We start from the raw sequence: 18,787 nt of genomic DNA on the forward strand, positions 1-18,787 counted from the left end.
TGCCCCTCTCATCCTCCTGACAGACGACGCCCACGGCTGTGGCAAAGCGACCAAACCCGCTGCTGTGCAGAAGACACAGACACAGCCCAAAGCAGGACAGGAACCCAGCTGGCTTTAAAACCATCACTCCTCCCAACACAGGGCACCGAGAGACCTCAGGCACCCCCTTCCCCTCATTTCCAAGCACAGCCCCTCTGCCTTCACCTGGTTCCCCAAAGCAACCAGCTGCTTCATGCCTTGCAGCCTGAGAACACCCCATGGCCTCTCCTTAACCAGGGCCAGCAGGTCCCCAGAGCTGTCCCCTCCTTGCCCCAAGCTCCCAGGGCCTTTCACAGCAGCATTTACCTGCACCCAGGACAGGGCATCACTCCCAACCTTTGGTGAGAGGGAAGAGTTCAAAGGGGCCCCAGGCCACGCCAGGATGGGTGGGAGCACCCGGCAGAGCTGCCTCCACTGCTTCACCATGAAGGGCTCTGCTGGGAATGAACAGATGGCTGTTAAACAGGCTACAAACGTGAGGCAAAACCCAACAAAACAACCAAACCCAAAGGCCACCCAGGTAAGATGGAATTTTACAGTCTGACCTCAAAGTTTATACTCCAGATTTAAGCAGCTAGATCACAGAGCTTTTATGGCTTACTTGGAGAAGGACGTCCAGCAGGACATTCCCAGCCCCCTCCAGGAGCTCAGCAAAGGCTTCCCTTTTCACACTGCACTTCTAGCAGAAAATACACCAGATTTTACTTGTTTTCCTCTCACTGAAGTGCAGCCACAATCTGAGCAGCATCAAAGGTGCTTTAAAAATCATTACCCAGTGTCAGAGCAGGCCAAGTAGAATATGAAGCGCATTAGAGAGACATTTTAAAGAATAAATTTTCCCAGTATTGAGCCAGAACTTTGTTCATATTCTTAGCAGTTTATAGCACCTTTAAAAACATTTCAGGTTAGTGCTTCCAACACACACCTTAACAAAACCAACAGGTTTAAGATGGGTGCTGAGTTCCACGGTCAGCACCACAGAGGCTGGAGCACCAGGATTTAACAAGACTTTTCCACCCTCAGGCCCAAACCCTGACAAGGCAGAGAGGTCCTGGCCAGCCCTGTGCCAAGGGTGGGAGGCAGCAGCAGAGAACCTGCACCAGCTGTGACTGCTGATCTTCAGAAAGGAGCTGCAACACCATCACCACAGAGCAGCAGCCAGTTCTCAAGTAGTTTAAAAGCAAAAGGAACTCAGCAATGAAACTACTGACAGAAGACCAGGAGGGAGGGGAAAGGTAAGAACTTTGAGTCACTTACTCTCACTAGTCATTGCCTTTCAGCTACAGAAAACCCAAGGAAAAGTTTTTCTTGAGACAGAGCTGGCACTGGAAGAGTCTTTCTCTGCCCAGAGCTCAGGGTATGAACACAGATACTGCAGCAGCCAAGGCAATGGTAATACTGTAAAAATTCTATCTGCATTCTTGATAAGAATAAATTTTCCTGGTGATGTTTCTGCTGCCCAGTGACACTCTGAGCTACAGCAAAGCAGGAGCTCAGTGCCCCAGAGTGAAACCCCACCAGCCAGGCAGATGATGCCACTTACCCATTCATTTGACAAATTAAAGTTCAAACTTTTTTTTTTTATTAAGCACATTCCACAGTACAAAGCTTTAGATCATGAACAATATCTGTACAATTTAACAGTTTCCAGAAGCTGTTCATACACCAACTTTCCAAACAGATAATTGGCAAACATAATTACAAGTTAGAATTAGACTATCCCAGTGCTTTGAAACATTAATCTAGCAGTAATGTACAGTTGCTCAGTTATGGTTAGCAAAACAAAGTCCAGAGTGCAGCCAGGATCACTACCATTAATCCCAGGAGTCAAGTTCCTTGGGTGCCAATCACAAATGTCCACTGCTATGTTATACACAAAGCACAAAAGTTCAAATACCATTATCTCCCCAGGAAAAACAGGAATTTAAACCTTACACATGCATTTAAAAAAAAGGACTCTGTTCTTCAGAAACAAATACCTTTGTCTTCAGGGCTGCAATAGATTTGTCTTTTTTAACAGTTTCATATTAAAGCTGTTAGATGAGAAGGGTAAAGTAAGACACTTTCACAAACTACTGTCAAGCTTACCAGAAATGGTCTCAGGAGCCTGGTTTTAATCTTCTGTACTTCATCACATTTGGGGCATCTCGAAGAAATAAATATTGTTGTAGTAACAGGTAAAGGGGAGTTTCAACTTAAAACACCGATCCAAACACCTCTCTCCATGTGAAGGGTGAAGAGGAGAAAACCTTCAGTGGTGTTTCTGCAGCAGGTTGGTACCACCTGGATGTTCTCTGAGTTGCCTGGACACGGAAACGCTGTGTCCGAGCACGGCCGTCCCACCGGGAACGCCGGAGCGACCCCTCGGCCACCTCCTGCCCTTCCTGGGTGTAAAAGGAGAGAACACAGACCCAGGGAAGTGCTGCCAGAGGACAAAAACCACACACAATGTACAAAGGATCAAAGGGATGACCACACGTTCCTGTGCCAGGACACCTCTTCCTGGGAAAACGGGCGGGTTTCCCGCTGAGCTTGACTGAAGCAGGAGAGAAAAGCCACCGAGGGGACAGTCCCACCTGGCTAGTGCAGATCAAACCTTCACCTCTGCATTTAGCCATGTCATCCTGACATCAGGAAAATGCAGAAGCTTTCACGTGACCACATGAACTAGAGGGGAGATCATGACAATGCAAGAAGAAACTAAATGAGACTTCCTAATAAAAACACACTAAGGAAGAGGAACCATGAGCAGGACACGGCACCACGGCCACGGCTCACAGGTCCAACCAGCGTGGTAATGAGGATGGCAATCAAAGCATTGACTTGAAGGGACCTCCACTCCACCATAAGGAAGTGTTACAAATCAAACATAAATAATTTAACTTTGGCCCATGGTGTCTTCTCCGTTAAGCAGCCAAACTATTGCTACCATAGGACATCAGCAGGCACTTGGGAGGACCCACTGGTGTTCAAGGAAAGACATCTGTCAATACTGCGGCACAAAAATATAAGATACAGAACATAAATTAAACACCTTTTAATCTTTAAAAAAAAAAGTTTAGAAATTACATTTTAAAATATGTAGTTCCCATTAGAAAAAAAAAAAAGGATAATCCTAATGAATACTGGAAACCTCCTTTTGCAAAGAAAATGTCTCAGGGACTCATCTGAAACCCTCCAGTGCCAGTAGTTAGAACCTCCTGCTGCCAAGTGCTACCACGTGCTGTGTTAGTGTGAAGGGTCAGGAAATCCTGACTCCAGCACCTGGAGGTTCCACTGTTATGTACATTATATCTATATGCTTATACAGTATTGGGAATGAGGCAAGCACACATGGAAAGGTTTTCCTATACCAAACATCAGGAAGCGTGGGACGGCCGGAGTACAGAGCACAGTTCAAAGGAAAAGACAGTGCTATACAACTAGTCCAGATAACCTAGCCTGAATTACAGGTAATCTTTAATTTAAAAGAAATTATTGGTGCAGAAACAAGTCAACTGTCATCCGAAAAATATTACTGAGCAATTCAGAAATGTTTCTGAGAGTCCAACGTACACTCCTGTCAACCGAAACGGGCTCTGAAATCTGTCATGAGAGCAAAGTCTAAAGGACACGGTGACTTGGAAAAGCAAAGCTCTGTACATTCTGGGTATGTGTTTGGCACCCAAATTTCATTGGAGAATGGTTTGTTTCTTTTCTTTAAAGTCAGACAAAAGTGCAAAGCAATATAAATTAGGCCAAGTCCTTTCTTGACTTCCGATTTATTTCTGAAAAATAAGCCATCAGAGTTCAGTTTCTACGGACAATTTACATGTGAAGCTTTGGATTTCTCATGGCAGGGAAGGACAGGCTTCTGAAATTCATCTACTCCAAGTCAGTGAATCTGTAGTAAATTCAAAGACGACCACTGAGAGCAGGAAACGTTAGGAAATTTAGAGATAGAATTGTGCTGCTTTGCATCTACACAGCATCTAGAACCAATTCTGACTTTAGCTGTCAATCAACATCTTCAGGCATGTAGTAGCCAAAAATCCAGTAGTTCAAGACTGTGAAACCCTGAAAAAGACAAAAGAGAAGCTGAACTGACAGAAGACACAAACCCAAAAGCAACAGTTGGAGACATCTGGAGGAGGTCAGTCCCACACCATCTTCTACACTCCAGGCTGAGGCTAAAAGGGCAAATTACCTGTGAGGAGGGTAATACTTGTGTGACACAAAGGGAGTGCTCCTGCTACACACTTCCCTCTGTGCTGTGAGTCCTCCCTTCCAGGAGAGATGTGTCTCCACAGGACTGTTCCTTGCAGAACATGCTCTGAATTCAGCTGGGAGCAAGATTCTCAATGGGGGGGTCCCTGGGAGGTCACCTATAGCTTGGCAGTTTTCTTACATGCAGTACGAACCCAAAACCCTCCTGGGGACCAACACTGAAGCACCCAGCAACCTCACCAAATGCTGAATGTTATTGACTGCAACAGGGACCTACAGGCAGCTGTGAGAACATCTTTCCTTTCCTCCCCAGAGGAGGAGAAGCACCTTGTGCACAGGATCCAAGCTTAGTTGCTTTAATACATCAGCTTTGAAGAAAACAGACCAAAACTTCTAAGCCATTCTTTACCTTGGTTACCTTTTCCAGCCACAGGACTCCATGATTAGCTTGAAGCCAGTGCCCGTTTTTAGTGTAATTAAATCTCAGCTGGGATTTCACCTGCGACTTCCCAAAATTATGGACTATGGAGAACTACCCTCTCTGATCCAAGATTCCCATGAAAGGTTAAAACATCTTCAGGCACTTCCCCTTCCCCCAGCCCAAGGCTTAGTACTTAATATATGAATATTAGACTATCATATGGTAACAATTTTTATCATGTTACAATAAACAACAGGAATTCCACAGCAAGCAATAAAACTCTCACAGCCAACTGCCAGGACTGTCAAAAATGATCCTCTTTGAAGAGGCACAACTCTGCAAGCCTTGTAAAAAAAAGTGTACAGGGCTGCCTCAAAACTCAGAAAACTCGGAATGTTTGAAAGCATTTAAAACTGTTTCATTAAATGTCATAATGAAATATTAGCTGCTTGACCATAATTTTCTGTAGATTTATGGGGTTTTGGATTCTGAAGTCAGACAAACCTGTCAAAAAGTGACATCACAGCATCTCTCCTGGGTAGGAGATGGTTATTAAGGGACTGTCATTCCCAACAACTCCCAGGATGTGGAGGTCTGTGTGGTTTCAGCTGTGAGTCAGAGATCAGCTGTGCAAACTGCCGAGTGTGCAGAACTGGAGGGGAAGAACCTGTTGCCAAAGGCTTTTCAGAGCTCACAGACACATCACACAGAGGATCTGAAGGGCCACACATGGCAGGAGAGGCAACTCAGACACCAGCATCTTGCTGGACAAGTGAGCTTTTTTTATCCCATTTATCCCATTTTATCTAACTCCTAATTTCTCTTGTGCTGAAGACACACGATCTATAGCTCAATCTCAAATTATCTTTTTAAGTTAACAGAGGAAAGCACTGGTGTATCAACTGGAAGACACATGGAGATGGTTCCTAAAACTACTGTCATCTTCTCATGCAGCCTATTCTATCTGCCAGAAAAGACAAGGAAAAAAAAAATATTCAGAAAGGGGGCAAAAAAGTTTTCCACAGAGAGGGAACATCACCATCTTCAACAAGCCTCAGAGTTTCCACAGCTGAAGTTCCCTTAGGTATGGACCCAGGTGGCACAGGAGCCAGGACAAAGTTCCTGGGGATGTGACAGCCCCAAGCTCTCCACAACAGGGAGAGCAAATGTGTCATCCCAGATCAAACAAAACTAATTTGAAGCAGGAATCCCAGGTGAGCAGCACTGGAGGACCTGGCTCTTTGGGTAGTTTCAGGATTTCTCTCTTTAATCATGGGCCTAATTTTCTATGAAGTAATGACAGGGAGGCAGCTCAGTCGAGCAAGGGCCAGCTCCTTGCTTTGACCCTCTGTGAAACCTGACAGGCCAACAGATCCAAGGGTCATTCCAGAGAGGATGTTATCTTGGTTCGTTTTAGAATGAGGATGAGTTCAGTTAGTAGGAAAGGCAGCCAACCCTTCCCTGAGGAATGCTTCCAGGTGAAAGAAAACTAGTTTTTAATCAGCATCTCAAAGAAGCAACATGTGTCTTCAGGAAAACCCTGAGCACCTGATTGCTACAGCAGGGATATAAACAAATACAAAGGGATAATGAAAATCTGTGCTTGCATGAAGACAGGGAAAGCTTTTCCCACCTTAATTAAGAAAATTATTAACGATCTACTTCAAATGAAGTAAATCCTTCCTGCTGGGCAATGATACTAACTCCTCTCACTGCAGTGTCTCCACTTCCCTGGAAGCATCCAGCCTCAGCAGGGGCAGAGACTGCAGGAAGGGGCTCTGCTGTGCTAAGGTGATTTTTGCATTCCCAAGTCCCAGCAATCCCAGCTATTTATAGTGTGAAGGGCAATTGTTGGCACCAAAAAAGATGACATAAGGAAAAGAATCCACTTTCCCAACAAACAGATCTACAGCAGAGCTTCTACCCACCAGGTTTTGAGAACTAAATGAAGCTGACTTGCAGAAAAATGGAAACCAAGCAGGCAAAGTTCATGTTTCTGAGAGCTCAGAGCTGTCATATTGCCCAACATGATGTCATTTTTAGTTCAGAAAGCTCTCCCTGGTATTTGGGGCTATCACAGAACTGCTCATTTCTGATGAGCCCAGAGATCACACAAACAGCTGGTTTACCAGAGATGCATTCCAGTGCTCCTTACAAAGCTTCACACAGTGAGCAGACAGATCAACAACTCGAAAAGATCCTGATCTCACAGTGTAGCTGGAATACCTGTGCAATACACCAAGTCCCCTCAGCTTCCAAGAATGTTGTGAATATGTAATAACTTTCCATCAAACACCTGAGGTGCCCAGTTATAACCAGGAGGGATTACAGAAGGGGGCAAGACAACCTGGCAAGTTTTCCACACTGAAGCATGACCATACAAAGACCAGATAGTGAAAGACGTGGCATAAATAGGCTTTATTTTCTTAAGGAAAACATCAGCTTCTTGTTCTGACTAAGCCAACCTGCAGGCAGAGGGATAATTCCAGATATTTCTAGTACATCCAATAAAAAGAGGGAGACTCACCTCCTGAGGGCAGTAAAGTGCAGACTGCTATCTGGAGATGTAGGTGTATGTTCTAGATGGAGAGCGGGTCTCGTTCTGGGCACTGGGTGGCACGTTTAAGAAATCCCAAATCAGAATTGTATCGTCATGGGAACTACTAATGATCTGAAACTCATCAAACTGGAGTCTAAAGACACGTCCTGAATGTTCCTGTGAGAAAAAAAGAAATGAGTTAGCAAGGCAAGAGGGTAACACTTCTGTGCCTGAGCACAAAATGGTTTATTCCAACTCGGGGGGCTGGTTAACAAACCCTTGGCTATAATTACACTCAAGTTACAGAAAAGCTGATTTTCTATGCAGGCTTTTTCCAGCACAACACAGAGCTTCCAAACCCAGTGCCTGCAAACCCTGAGCCATCCCTGGCAGGGCTGGAGGTGGAGGCTGAGATGATTAAAGACAAAAGCAGCCCCTTCAGTCAAGCAGCAGCGATTGAGAGGAGGGGCTGCCACTGAGAGCCTGCCAGGGCTCCTCCCAGAGCAGCTGCAGCCAGAACTGCTCCCCTGCCCCTCTGCACTGAGCCCACCAGCCCACCCTGCTCCAGGGACCAGCCAAGACCACTGTGCTCTAACAAGACAAAGAGCTGCAGGGGTACCTGCTCCATCAGCTCTTTCCAGAAATCCCAACATGGCACCAAGTGGCCCAGAAAAGGTTCTGCTCTTTGCCCCACTTTAACCATTTTTAATAAACTTTCTCTACCTTTAGTAGAGCACTAACTGAAGCTGTCAGCCTGATCTCCAAACCATAACCAGTGTGCCACAGAGGGGAAAGAGGCAACCTTTGCAGTAACATGATTACACCACATTCATATGGAATAAACAAACAATTAAATCTCATCTCTGTGCAAAGACCACTGAAGAGAAGCCTTCCTGGCTGTGGAAGCACTTCAAGAAGTGTTGGAAAGGCCAAGCACATGCTGGATAAGCCAGTTACCATCACACATAGTCAATAACTTTGGGCTGCTACTTGCTTGTCAAACCGAGTCCTGAAGTAAATTTTCATGCACATTTCAATGAAAAGAACAAGGAACTCGATCCCTCAATCTATTTCTAATTATGTCTTCTGTCATAAACCCAAATCTTCATAACAAAAAAACAACTTAGGCAACAGCCTTAAATCTGATAGTCCTCTGAAGTGAGCAGAGCTCCTGTGGTGACCCCTCTGACTCAGCCTCCCTTCCCACTTCACATCTCTTCCTTCCCAACTGAAGGGTCAGGAGAAAGGTTTGGGCAAGACTGACACGATTCCTCCCTCTTTTTTAATAAAAAGAAGTTTACAGCCAGCCCTATAATATTAGGGAAACACATTAATAACTAGAATTATTTGATACAGTGTCACACTGATTCATTTCTTTTCAGAGTATCTGAGAATCTCTAACTAGAAAAACTTCCTCTTTTTTTTTCAGCTCAGATCCAAAGCATTCAGGATATAACAATACATACATTTTTCTTTACTCTTAAAGAGTAAAAAGCAGCTTTATAAAACATCCTCAGTTTCTCACCTATCCCACTACAGTGGAATAAAATGCCTTTCCCTTACAAAGGAAAGATTTCACTGTACATACCACTAAGGTACGCAAGCACAAGGTACTTGCTGGGGCACGAGGGTCAAGAGCAGCTTGCAAGTCCCAAACTTTAATTTTGCTGTAAAAGGAAAGAAGAAGGTCATTATGAGAGCATTGTTTCAGGTATCAGTAACACCTAAAGCAATGGGAAGCATGCCAGATCTTCCCTCCATATTAGAATCCATCTTCACTAAAATACTAACTCTACATCTTGTGAAACAGGTTTTGTATTTCTTTTTAGCAGCTGATGTGATGGAGCAAGTGGGTGGGTAACATGAAAGACTAAATGACTCTATGAACAAGCCGGTTTGGAAGCTCTGGGAAGCTCACAGCCCTACTGATGAGGTGCAAAGTTCCAGTGGGAATTAAGCTGGGACTGCCAACCTCAGTGAGACACTGAACCCAAACAAAAGGCTAGAGACAAACAGTTCAGGAATTTATTTCAGTCACTCTGCTGTTCACTAGAAGTATACATCAGGCAGAGAGAGGAATGCAGAGTTTGGACATGGATGGAAACTTTTGTGAATCCACTACACACTGAACACACTGAGCAGGTCAGAAACACTAACAGTGGGGCTCCTGCATCCAACCCAACAGTAATGGTCACTGAAGACTTATGAAAGCCCCACAAGATTAATTTACACTCACAATTAACATTTTCAGTGCTGCTGTCATAAAAATAGAAAGCCTGAACTAGTCTAAGCACACAGGACCTGGCAATGAGCAATTCCCAAGGGGAGAAAAATAGGAATGTCACTTCAGCCAAACAAAGTTTACTTTCTAAGGAAACTCCAACTTGAGTGATACACAATTTAGGAGTGTGCTAAAGGTCCCCAGAAAAGCAGTTGCTTGGCTATGTAAAGCAGCAGCCTGCTGCTTCGAGGTGCTTTACGCAAAACCCACTCAGTTAAATACTGATCCATTAGTCAAATGAGAAGAGAATCCTCACAGCAGGGTTCAGTGGATCTCAGAAGACGCTTTGCTAAGAAAGGCAAAATGTTTCGAAACTGCTTTCAAAAACGTACCCGTCGTAGGCTCCACTAACAATCCTCTTATTGTCGAACCTGATGCACCGAACCAGTTCTTCGTGGCCTTCTAGTACCCTTAAACAGGCACCACATTCAATGTCCCATAACCTTGAGAGAAGAGAGGAGAAAGTCCTTGAGTACTTCAGGTCCAGCACTGTCCCTCAGCCCACAGGCAGGGGTTCAGGTGTGCTGCTGGATGGCTCTCTGTGACTCACAGCACATCATTTGCTCAAAAAGGCATGAGGTTCAGAGATCAGTCTGCAGCTGCAGTACATAAACATGGAGGAATTCCAAGTGACACACTGGAAAAGCGTGGGCACTTGTTATCTTGGGAAGTTCACAGACACTTCTTTCTATTTTGCATAAGCCACTGATCAGAGGTTCAGGAAGTAATGAAGACAACCAGTGACCAGCATCTTCCTCAGCTCTCCAAGCAGAAGACACAAGGTGAGAAACCACAGCAACATATGAGCAGCTTTGTTTACTTCTGACACAAACCCCAGCGTCCCACTTTTCCACAGGGACGTGGCACGTTCACTCTCACGCTCAGCACATCGCCTGCTCCAACAGCAGGACACACCAAGGACATTCATTTGGCACGTGCAGGACAGCACCAAGGGGGAGGGGAAACCCTCCTTCCACAGGTTACACACCCACAGCTGCTCCTGGGCACCCACCTAATGGTGTTGTCTGAGGACCCACTGACCACCAGCCGATCCCTGTACTGCAGGCAGGCAATGCCGCGCTTGTGCCCGTTGAGAGTGCGAACAAACTCGCATGTACTCGTACTCCAGACCTGAGAAACAAGGGAAACACTCCTGAGAATCACACACAAACAAGGTGTTTTGAATTGCAACAGAACCCGTGATGAATGCATCAAGAGAGGAGGTCTGAGGCTGACCTTTGCTAGGGAATGAAAACTCTCACAGTATTTGATGTTCAGCCCAGAGAAGAGAAGGCTCCAGGGAGACCTTAGAGCCTGAAGAGCCTCCAGGAAAGCTGGGGAAGAACTGTTTACAAGAGGTTGCAGTGAGAGGACAAGAGGTAACTCTTTTAAACTGGAAGGGGAAAGATTTGGGTGAGACATGAGGAGGAAATTCTTTGCTGTGAGGGTGGTGAGAGCCTGGCCCAGGTTGCCCAGGGAAGCTGTGGCTGCCCCATCCCTGGCAGTGTTGAAGGGCAGGTTGGATGGGGCTCGGAGCAACCTGGGCTGGTGGGAGGTGTCCCTGCCCATGCAGGGGGTTGGATCTGGATGATCTTGAAGGTCCCTTCCAACCCAAGCCATTCCTTCATTCAATTGTATTTCTCTGGGCAAAGATTAGGTACCTGACTGAGTGTCAGACTGGAGCGATGGGGACCTGCAGTGACACCAGCACTGCTACTGCACGTCCATGAGAACAGATTGGGGGGGATTTGTACAAAAGCGTTTTCAGGTGGTAGAGACTGCCCCAAACACTTTCAAAAACTTCAAGACACTTGAACCTTGGTAAGTTAATTTCTGAAAGTGGAAGTTACCACACAGAAAAAGACCCCACAATTTTTACCACAGAAATGGTGAGCAGCCCACGGGTAAGAGAAGGCCAAAACCCTGACCTGTAAAAGTTTAGTTGAGTGCTTCTTTCTTAACATTAAAAGATTCTATCAACTTTGCCCATTTTTAATCAACTGTAATTGAAGTTGGAAAGTAGAGCATCCAGTGGCTCATTTTCCAGCACAGAGTGCAGCAGGATCTCTGGCAGATATTTGGACATTAAACTGCCAAGAGCTTTTTGGCAGAGTCTGAGGTAGCTCTGGTTCTAGAGAGGGAAGGTGGAAACGCCTTTGTTACATTAATACACTCTGGGTAACTCAAATCTTCTGGTATGTAGCAGCCTTCAAACACAGCCCCTTCATTCCTCAAACATGGCAAAGTCTGGCTGAGCTGGGAAGGTGTGGTGAGGAAAGGCAAGTGCTGATCAAGTTCTTGTCTGGAACAGGACTGGCAATTGAAACAAAACGTACCTCCTGGAAAAGGGCACAGCATGAAAAGGGCACAAAACGTGCTGCATTTAACAAAGAAACTGACCTCGAGGCTGGAGTTCAAGCAGCCCCTGGGCTTTCCTTTTTTTTTTTTTTTGCAATTGTACAAAAGAAGCCACAAAAATGTTACGAGCCTCCTTAGGCACGTAAAGACATTAACAGCCAGCAGGAGGAAGCAGCTCGCCGAGTGGCGGAGGAAAAGGCACAGAAGTGCTGGGAACACCTTGGAACAAGGCTCAGAAGCTGCTCTGGCCTGGTGGGCAGGCAGGCACTGGAGCAGAGCTCTGCCAACTTACTTTAATGGTCCTGTCCCCTGAGGCTGACACGATGTACTTGTCATCGAAGTCGACCACGTTGACGGCAGCGCGGTGACCCACCAAGACCCGGCGCAGGGTGATGTCGGTGGGAGAGGCCATGTCCCAGACTGCAATGGACCTGTCCTTGGAGCACGTCACCATCAGGCCGTTGCTGAACCGCAAATGAAGCACTGCCTCGTTGTGATGGATCAACGTGTTGAGAACTTCACCTGTATTTACATCCCAAACTCTGCAAAAGAGGAGTTCGTTCCAAATGAAGGCTCTGCATGGTGTAAAGCATAAACCAGTCTGCTGCTGGCTGTAATGAGGAGCTCTCTGGCTGCTGAACACCTCCTAGGGCCTGGGAAAGGAGGGAAGATGGGGCCTGGGGAAGCACCCTAATCCACAAGCAATAACTGACAGCAGAGAACAGCAGGAAAATGCCTCAGCTGAGACCACTGCTGCTTAACAATGACCACAATTCTGTAGCTCTTCCAGGATGACTAAAACCTGTGTGACGTGTAAACCGATGGAACAGGCCAACACAAATATCACCCACTATGATTTCTTCAGTTTTACACCACTCCATTCAGATGGAGCATGTCAGTGGCATCGGGGATGTCGCTCCTCCCAGGGCTACTGCCACCTCACACAGAGTAAAAAATCACTACTTGTTTTATACCACCTGAAGGGTGTATTGATCAGTTCTTCATTTTTTAGACGTTTTATAAAGATTGACACTGACATACCCATGCAGAACACCAGGAGACAAGACCCTTCCACTGAACTGTATCTGAGCATCTTGGTTGGACATCTACTGACCACAGAACTTGTACAAGAATTTATAAACTCAGCATGATCAGAACTGCAGTAGGCCAAGTGCTCCACATATGCCAAATACCCTTTCATTAACAGGCATCATTAAGAGATGTCAGAAGGCAGTACAAGAAATTCTAAATGAAGGCATCACTGTATGGTTGGCCATCAGCCATCCTACAGCTTCAGGATATGCCCTGAATCACTCAGATCATATTCCTTCAAAATTCTTTACACTACAAAAAAGACAGATTTGGAAAAAAAAAAAAAAGGATTGACTGTAATGCTTTGCTAAGTATGGGTATCTTGGGTTTGGAATAAGAGTATCCCATTAGTATTAGGAATGTTTTCTGATATTTAGAGATTACTGTAAATACTCCCAGCCCTGATACTCAAATGATACTTGTGCAAAAAGTCAACACTCACCTCACTGTAGAATCTGAAGATCCAGTTACAATGACTCTCTCATCATACTGCAGACAAAGAACCGAGCCAGTATGTCCTGTTAATACTTTCAAACATTCCAAGCTTGTTTTGTCCCAAATCTGTTAAAAACAAGAAGCATAAATGACTTATCAAGGACTTGGATCCAAGACTTGAATATTGCCACAAGAGAGAAGAAAGGAAGAAAACTAGAGATAGCAGAAAGAATCCATGGGTGATCTGCCTGTCCTCCCTCTTGGCTTCAGGAATTCTCTTTGATGCACATTTTATAAGGGTTGTAGCCATAGGACAAGGTGTAACTGTTTTAAACTGGAAGAGGGGAGATTTAGGTGAGACTTAATTAAGAAATTCTTTTCTGTGAGGGTGGTGAGACCCTGGCCCAGGTTGCCCAGAGAAGCTGTGGCTGCCCCATCCCTGGCAGTGTTGAAGGGCAGGTTGGATGGGGCTTGGAGCAGCCTGGGCTGGTGGGAGGTGTCCCTGCCCATGGATAGGGGAGGTTGGGACTGGATAACCTTTAAGGTCTCTTCCAACCCAAACCATTCTGTGATTCTATGATAAGTGAACAGTGAAATAACCAACAATCACAAAAAGAGAAAAGCCTTTTTTTGTGAAAGGAAATGCAAAGTGCAGGTGAGGACTTTGCCAGGCTACAGAAGACATCCCATCCTCACAAACCCTGCGCAGACACATGCTGTCCCACAAAGAGACACACTGAGGAAGCACAAGCAGCAAGCTTTCTGAGGCAGAACTACCCCCTCATCCCTAGGGAAAAGCCTTTAGGAAGTGTTACCTTAATGGAGTTATCTCTCAGGCCACTGATGATCTTCTCATCATCATACTGCAAGCAGTAGACACCTTTGCTGTTCTCGGAGCGGCACTGGATCCTCTGCAGGTTGTGCCGCCCGCAGCGCCAGTTGGATTCTATGGTCTGACAGGAGGGGAGACAAGCAGGAGTCAGGCACAGGCTGCACCCTGGACACCCACGCCCAACACCCACAGCAGCCTTTCCCCTTTCACACCTCTCACCCTTACATCTGAAGCAGACAGAACTTCCATGTACTTTTTCTCCACCCTGAAATTTTACGACACACACAACACCCGATTTCAAAACACACACGCTTGTAAAATACACATTTCTTAAATAGATGTATTTTTAAATACATATTTTTAAAATACAGAAAACTATTAATTAGAATTAGGACTTTTTAATAAAATTTTTCCTGTTTAGTGGTGAGAATTACGGCCAACTAACCTTAATGAGAATTTCTGATGGAGCCAGAAGAGAGAGGCTCTTCGTAACAATTCGGTTCCCCCCATATTTACACAAGGACTAAGTAGCAAAGATTAAACCAGGAGCTCATCTGGTGCCACATTCAGACTCTCCTGAGTAACTAACACCACAGAACTGCTAAGTCCAGCAGGGAAGTTATGGGGAGTTCTTGGACCTCTCCTTCCCCTACCCTGACGTTTCACAGGATTTTGAGACACAAAAGCCTCTTCTAAGCAACTTAAAGCCTGATGAAAATACACTCGAATAGGGACTGTAAGATTTCAAATAATCCAAACTTATCTCTTCCCCCCCCTTAAAATCTATGGAAGTCTAATTCTAAACATTTTCTTTCTGAGAGACATTTTTAAGGAAAGAGATCTGACACAGCTTAGAAAGTCACAAATTGTTTCCCAGGAGAACCAGCATGACTTCCCAGGATGACTTCCATGTTTTGATCGGCTTTATTACTTGTAAGACAATCAACACCCATTTCAGAGAAATGCAGGAATTTGTACAGGAAGCTCAGAACTGTAATCACAAGAGAATCCATGCACAAAAGTGCAGGCCAACCCCTGCAGTACCTAGTCAGGCTGGGATGCTTTCCACCTTCAAGAACAAGCATCAGAACAGGCCATTTATTTAGCTGTTTCCCTGAAATCCTCTGCAAATACTGCATGGAAACCTGGGCAGAAGCTCATTGACTTGCCAGTTTGTTTGGAAAAGTGTAGTTCTAACCAAATCCCAACTTTCAAAGCAATAGCAGGCACCTCTGCAGCACCTCCAAGACTGGAAAACAATGGAAATGCTCTTTATAGATAGTAATATGATGTCCTAATTCTAGGAGAACTCAACTGCTCCAAGGGAAAACTAACCTAGCACTACTTGCTCTTTCACTGTGCAATCTGGAGAGAATGAGACACAATCATCATACCCTGATGGGCCACAGGAATATATCTAAATCAGAAGTTCTAAGAGATGTTCTAGAGGAGCATGCTGACAAGTTATTCATCCCCTCCCATTCTCTTCCTATTTGGTGGGCAAGTTAATGAAGTTAAGATAGCAAGTCATCTGTCAGTTTGGGATCAGTTTTTCTGGCCAACTAGTGAACTGGTGGTTGTCAAACTGGGAACTGGGCTTAAAAGGTTCAAATCTGGCTCTGTGCTGGTTTAGCCCTGGACTCCTGTCTTGGAGGTAGCAGCCTGCTCAGCATGGGGTGGAGGTTTTGAGGAGGAGGCAGGACAGGCAATTCTCAAGCTTTATCTGAAAAGGTATCATCTGTGCTAGGAGGGCAGAACTGCAACTCATTAATTCCTGTGCTGCTACAGAGGTGACCCTGGGGAACAGGAGAGAGTTGTAGACATTAATAGCAAGACCCAACATAATTGCAGATCTGAAGGCAAGATATTTAGAAGTGCAGCACTGACACTGAAGACACAGGAGACAAAGCATCACAGATCAGAGTTAGCCAATTTAAACAGTTCCAGAAACCATATACCTTCAGATATCCAATTCTAAGTCTTAAGGGAGAGTTTCCTCAAAGCAAGGTTCTTGGAAAGGTCTGAACAAGCAGCTGCACAGAACACGTGCTGGACTGTTCTAGCTGCCCAGTGCTCAGGCACCATCTGAGTGCTTTTACCCTGCAGCTTCCTGCACCAGGGAACACATTCAGAACACAACACATCAGCAAGGTTGCTCGTCACAGTTTCCCAAACAGAACAGTTAGTACAAGTATGTGCACCAGACGTTTGGGACACTAACTGGCTGATTTCGTACACATTCACAATAGGAAGCTACTGAATAAGCTCCCTCTAAGAAAGTGCTGGCTTCAAAGAAAAGAAACTCAAGCATGAGGAGGATCTATGGGAAGGCACCTCAGAGCAGCAAGTCACATGCAGGTGCACATTGTAGTTCTGTGAATAGATGTCATGTAGACATCACACGGTGTGGCTACTGTGGGAAAATACTTGATGTTTCTTGAGAACTTGTAAAATCCCCTTACACTGAGTAAATTTTCTAGATGCTGGGAAAGTAGCCACCATACACAGAGAATATACAGCAGCATTTCCATTGGCAATAGAGTGAAAACAGATGTGGATGTAGAGAGAAATAACATTATTTTAGATGACAAAATACGGCTGAGTGGGTGGGCAACCTGGAGGACCCTCTGCAGAGGAACATGTTAATACAATACTGGCAACCACATCAAAGCTCCTGCCTCTAGGACCTTTCTGGTTGTTACTGGATAGTGCAGTTAGTAGAAGTCTTCATCTGCAACCTCTGTTCAGGAGACATCTCAATAACCTGTGTCTAGGCCAAGCAGGTAGGCATGCAGGTACCTGCTGTGTTTCATGGACAGTTACAGAATCACAGAATCACTTAGGGTGGAAAAGACCTTCAAGATCATCGAGTCCAACCATTAACCCTGCACTCCCAAGTCCAGCACTGAGCCATGCTCCCAAGTGCCACATCCAGACAACTTCTGAACACATCCAGGGATGGTGACTCAACCACCTCCCTGGGCAGCCTGTTCCAATGTCTGACAACCCTTTCAGTGAAGAAGTTCTTCCTAATGTCTAGTCTAAACCTCCCCTGGCACAGCTTGAGGCCATTCCCTCTTGTTCTATCACCAGTTACTCATGAGAAGAGACCAGCACCCACCTCTTTACAACGTCCTTTCAGGTAGCTGTAGAGGGCAATGAGGTCTTCCCTCAGCCTTCTTTTCTTCAGACTAAACATTTCCAGTTCCCTCAGCTGCTCCTCAAATGACTTGTTCTCAAGGCCCTTCACCAGCTTCATTGCCCTTCTTTGGACATGCTTCAGCACCTCAATGTCCTTCTTGTTGTGAGGTGCCCCAAACTGGACACAGTATTTGAGGTGGGGGCTCACCAATGCTGAATTCAGAGGGATGATACCTCCCTGGTCCTGCTGGCCACGCCATTTCTAATACAAGCCAGGATGCCACTGGCCTTCTTGGCCACCTGGGCACACTGCTGGCTCAATCAGAACCCCCAGGTCCGTTTCCGCTGGACAGCTTTCTAGCCCCTTTTCCCCCAGCCCAAGGGCAGGACAAGTGCACTTGGCCTTATTGAACTTCATACAGCTGACCCTGGCCCATGGATCCAGCCTGTCCAAGCCTCTCTCTAGAGCCTCCCTCCCCTCAGGCAGCTCAACACTCCCACCAAATGTTGATTTGCATACTTATGGTACCAAACTTAACACCAATATCTGCCTCTAAACCTGGGGTTCACAATTAAAAGGTATTACAAAGAGGATGGTGAGATACTGGCCCAGGTTGCCCGGAGTGGTGGTAGGTGCCCCATCCCTAGAAACATCCAAGGTCAGGTTGGACCAGGCTCAGAGCAACATGACCTCGTTGGAGATGTCCCTGCTCACTGCAGGGAGGTGGGACTAGATGGCCTTTCAAGGCTCCTTCCAACTCAAACCATTCTGTGATTCTGTGTTGCACAACACCATCTCCTTAGTTCACACACACAGAAAAAAATGTTCTCACACTTTCCTTAAAGCAAGTAGCTGACAAGTGCTGTATAACCAACAAAATCTGGACGGACAAGGGATAACGACCAAGCACGAAGCCAAAGCATCTGCCTCAGCAGGAGAGCCATTTGGCAGCTGAAGAAATGTAGAAAAGGCTAAAAAAGGCATTTAGAGAGAGAAGTACACAGAGAATAGTCCAAGATGTAGAGGTATAGCCAAGCCCTGACCATGCCAGAACATGTTCACTAGTAGAAAGATGCACAGTAAAAGAGATGCAATTCATCTGGATGAACAGCTGGAACACTAACTGTACATTGGACATGTTAAGGATAATCTACTAGGAACAGGGTTTTTTCCCATTTGATAATGTACACTGTGTTCAGCTCCTTGGCTAAAAATTGCATTTTTATCCTTGTGAATGTTATTGCAGAGTAAGTGGGTTTATCTTAATCCCATAAACCCAGGAGTTCCTGTTCCCTCTGAACACACAATTCTCCTGCAGGACAAACGGGGCAGAGAAAAAGGAACATTCACATTTGTGACATCTGTAGGGATTTCTCCTGAAGCATCAGGCATTTACACCACAGGCAGTTAAAGCCCAAACCCTTGTTTCACACGTGCTTTCT

At 45.5% G+C, this 18,787-nt stretch overlaps 2 protein-coding genes across 5 annotated transcripts in view; both read right to left on the reverse strand.

The window, feature by feature from the left end:
* Positions 1-1,598: 1,598 nt before the first annotated feature.
* Positions 1,599-18,787, reverse strand: part of HSPA9 (heat shock protein family A (Hsp70) member 9) — a 139,942-nt gene continuing 122,753 nt past the window's right edge. The window contains exon 15 of the mRNA XM_051631437.1: positions 1,599-2,521. Within this exon, the coding sequence (XP_051487397.1) occupies positions 2,291-2,521 (231 nt within the window). The 3' untranslated portion in view covers positions 1,599-2,290. The remainder of the gene's footprint in view (positions 2,522-18,787) is intronic.
* FBXW11 (F-box and WD repeat domain containing 11) overlaps positions 3,062-18,787 on the reverse strand; it is a 67,771-nt gene continuing 52,045 nt past the window's right edge. For all 4 annotated transcript variants that reach the window (XM_051631440.1, XM_051631441.1, XM_051631439.1 and 1 more), the window contains 8 exons: positions 14,187-14,324; positions 13,379-13,497; positions 12,137-12,386; positions 10,499-10,617; positions 9,819-9,929; positions 8,794-8,872; positions 7,194-7,382; positions 3,062-4,095 (listed from right to left, as the gene is read on the reverse strand). In XM_051631440.1, coding sequence (XP_051487400.1) covers positions 7,221-7,382; positions 8,794-8,872; positions 9,819-9,929; positions 10,499-10,617; positions 12,137-12,386; positions 13,379-13,497; positions 14,187-14,324 — 978 coding nt within the window. In that variant the 3' untranslated portion in view covers positions 3,062-4,095; positions 7,194-7,220. The remainder of the gene's footprint in view (positions 4,096-7,193; positions 7,383-8,793; positions 8,873-9,818; positions 9,930-10,498; positions 10,618-12,136; positions 12,387-13,378; positions 13,498-14,186; positions 14,325-18,787) is intronic.

The sequence above is a fragment of the Apus apus genome, chromosome 13 (genome assembly GCF_020740795.1).
Source record: "Apus apus isolate bApuApu2 chromosome 13, bApuApu2.pri.cur, whole genome shotgun sequence".
NCBI classification, from domain to species: Eukaryota; Metazoa; Chordata; class Aves; order Apodiformes; family Apodidae; genus Apus; species Apus apus.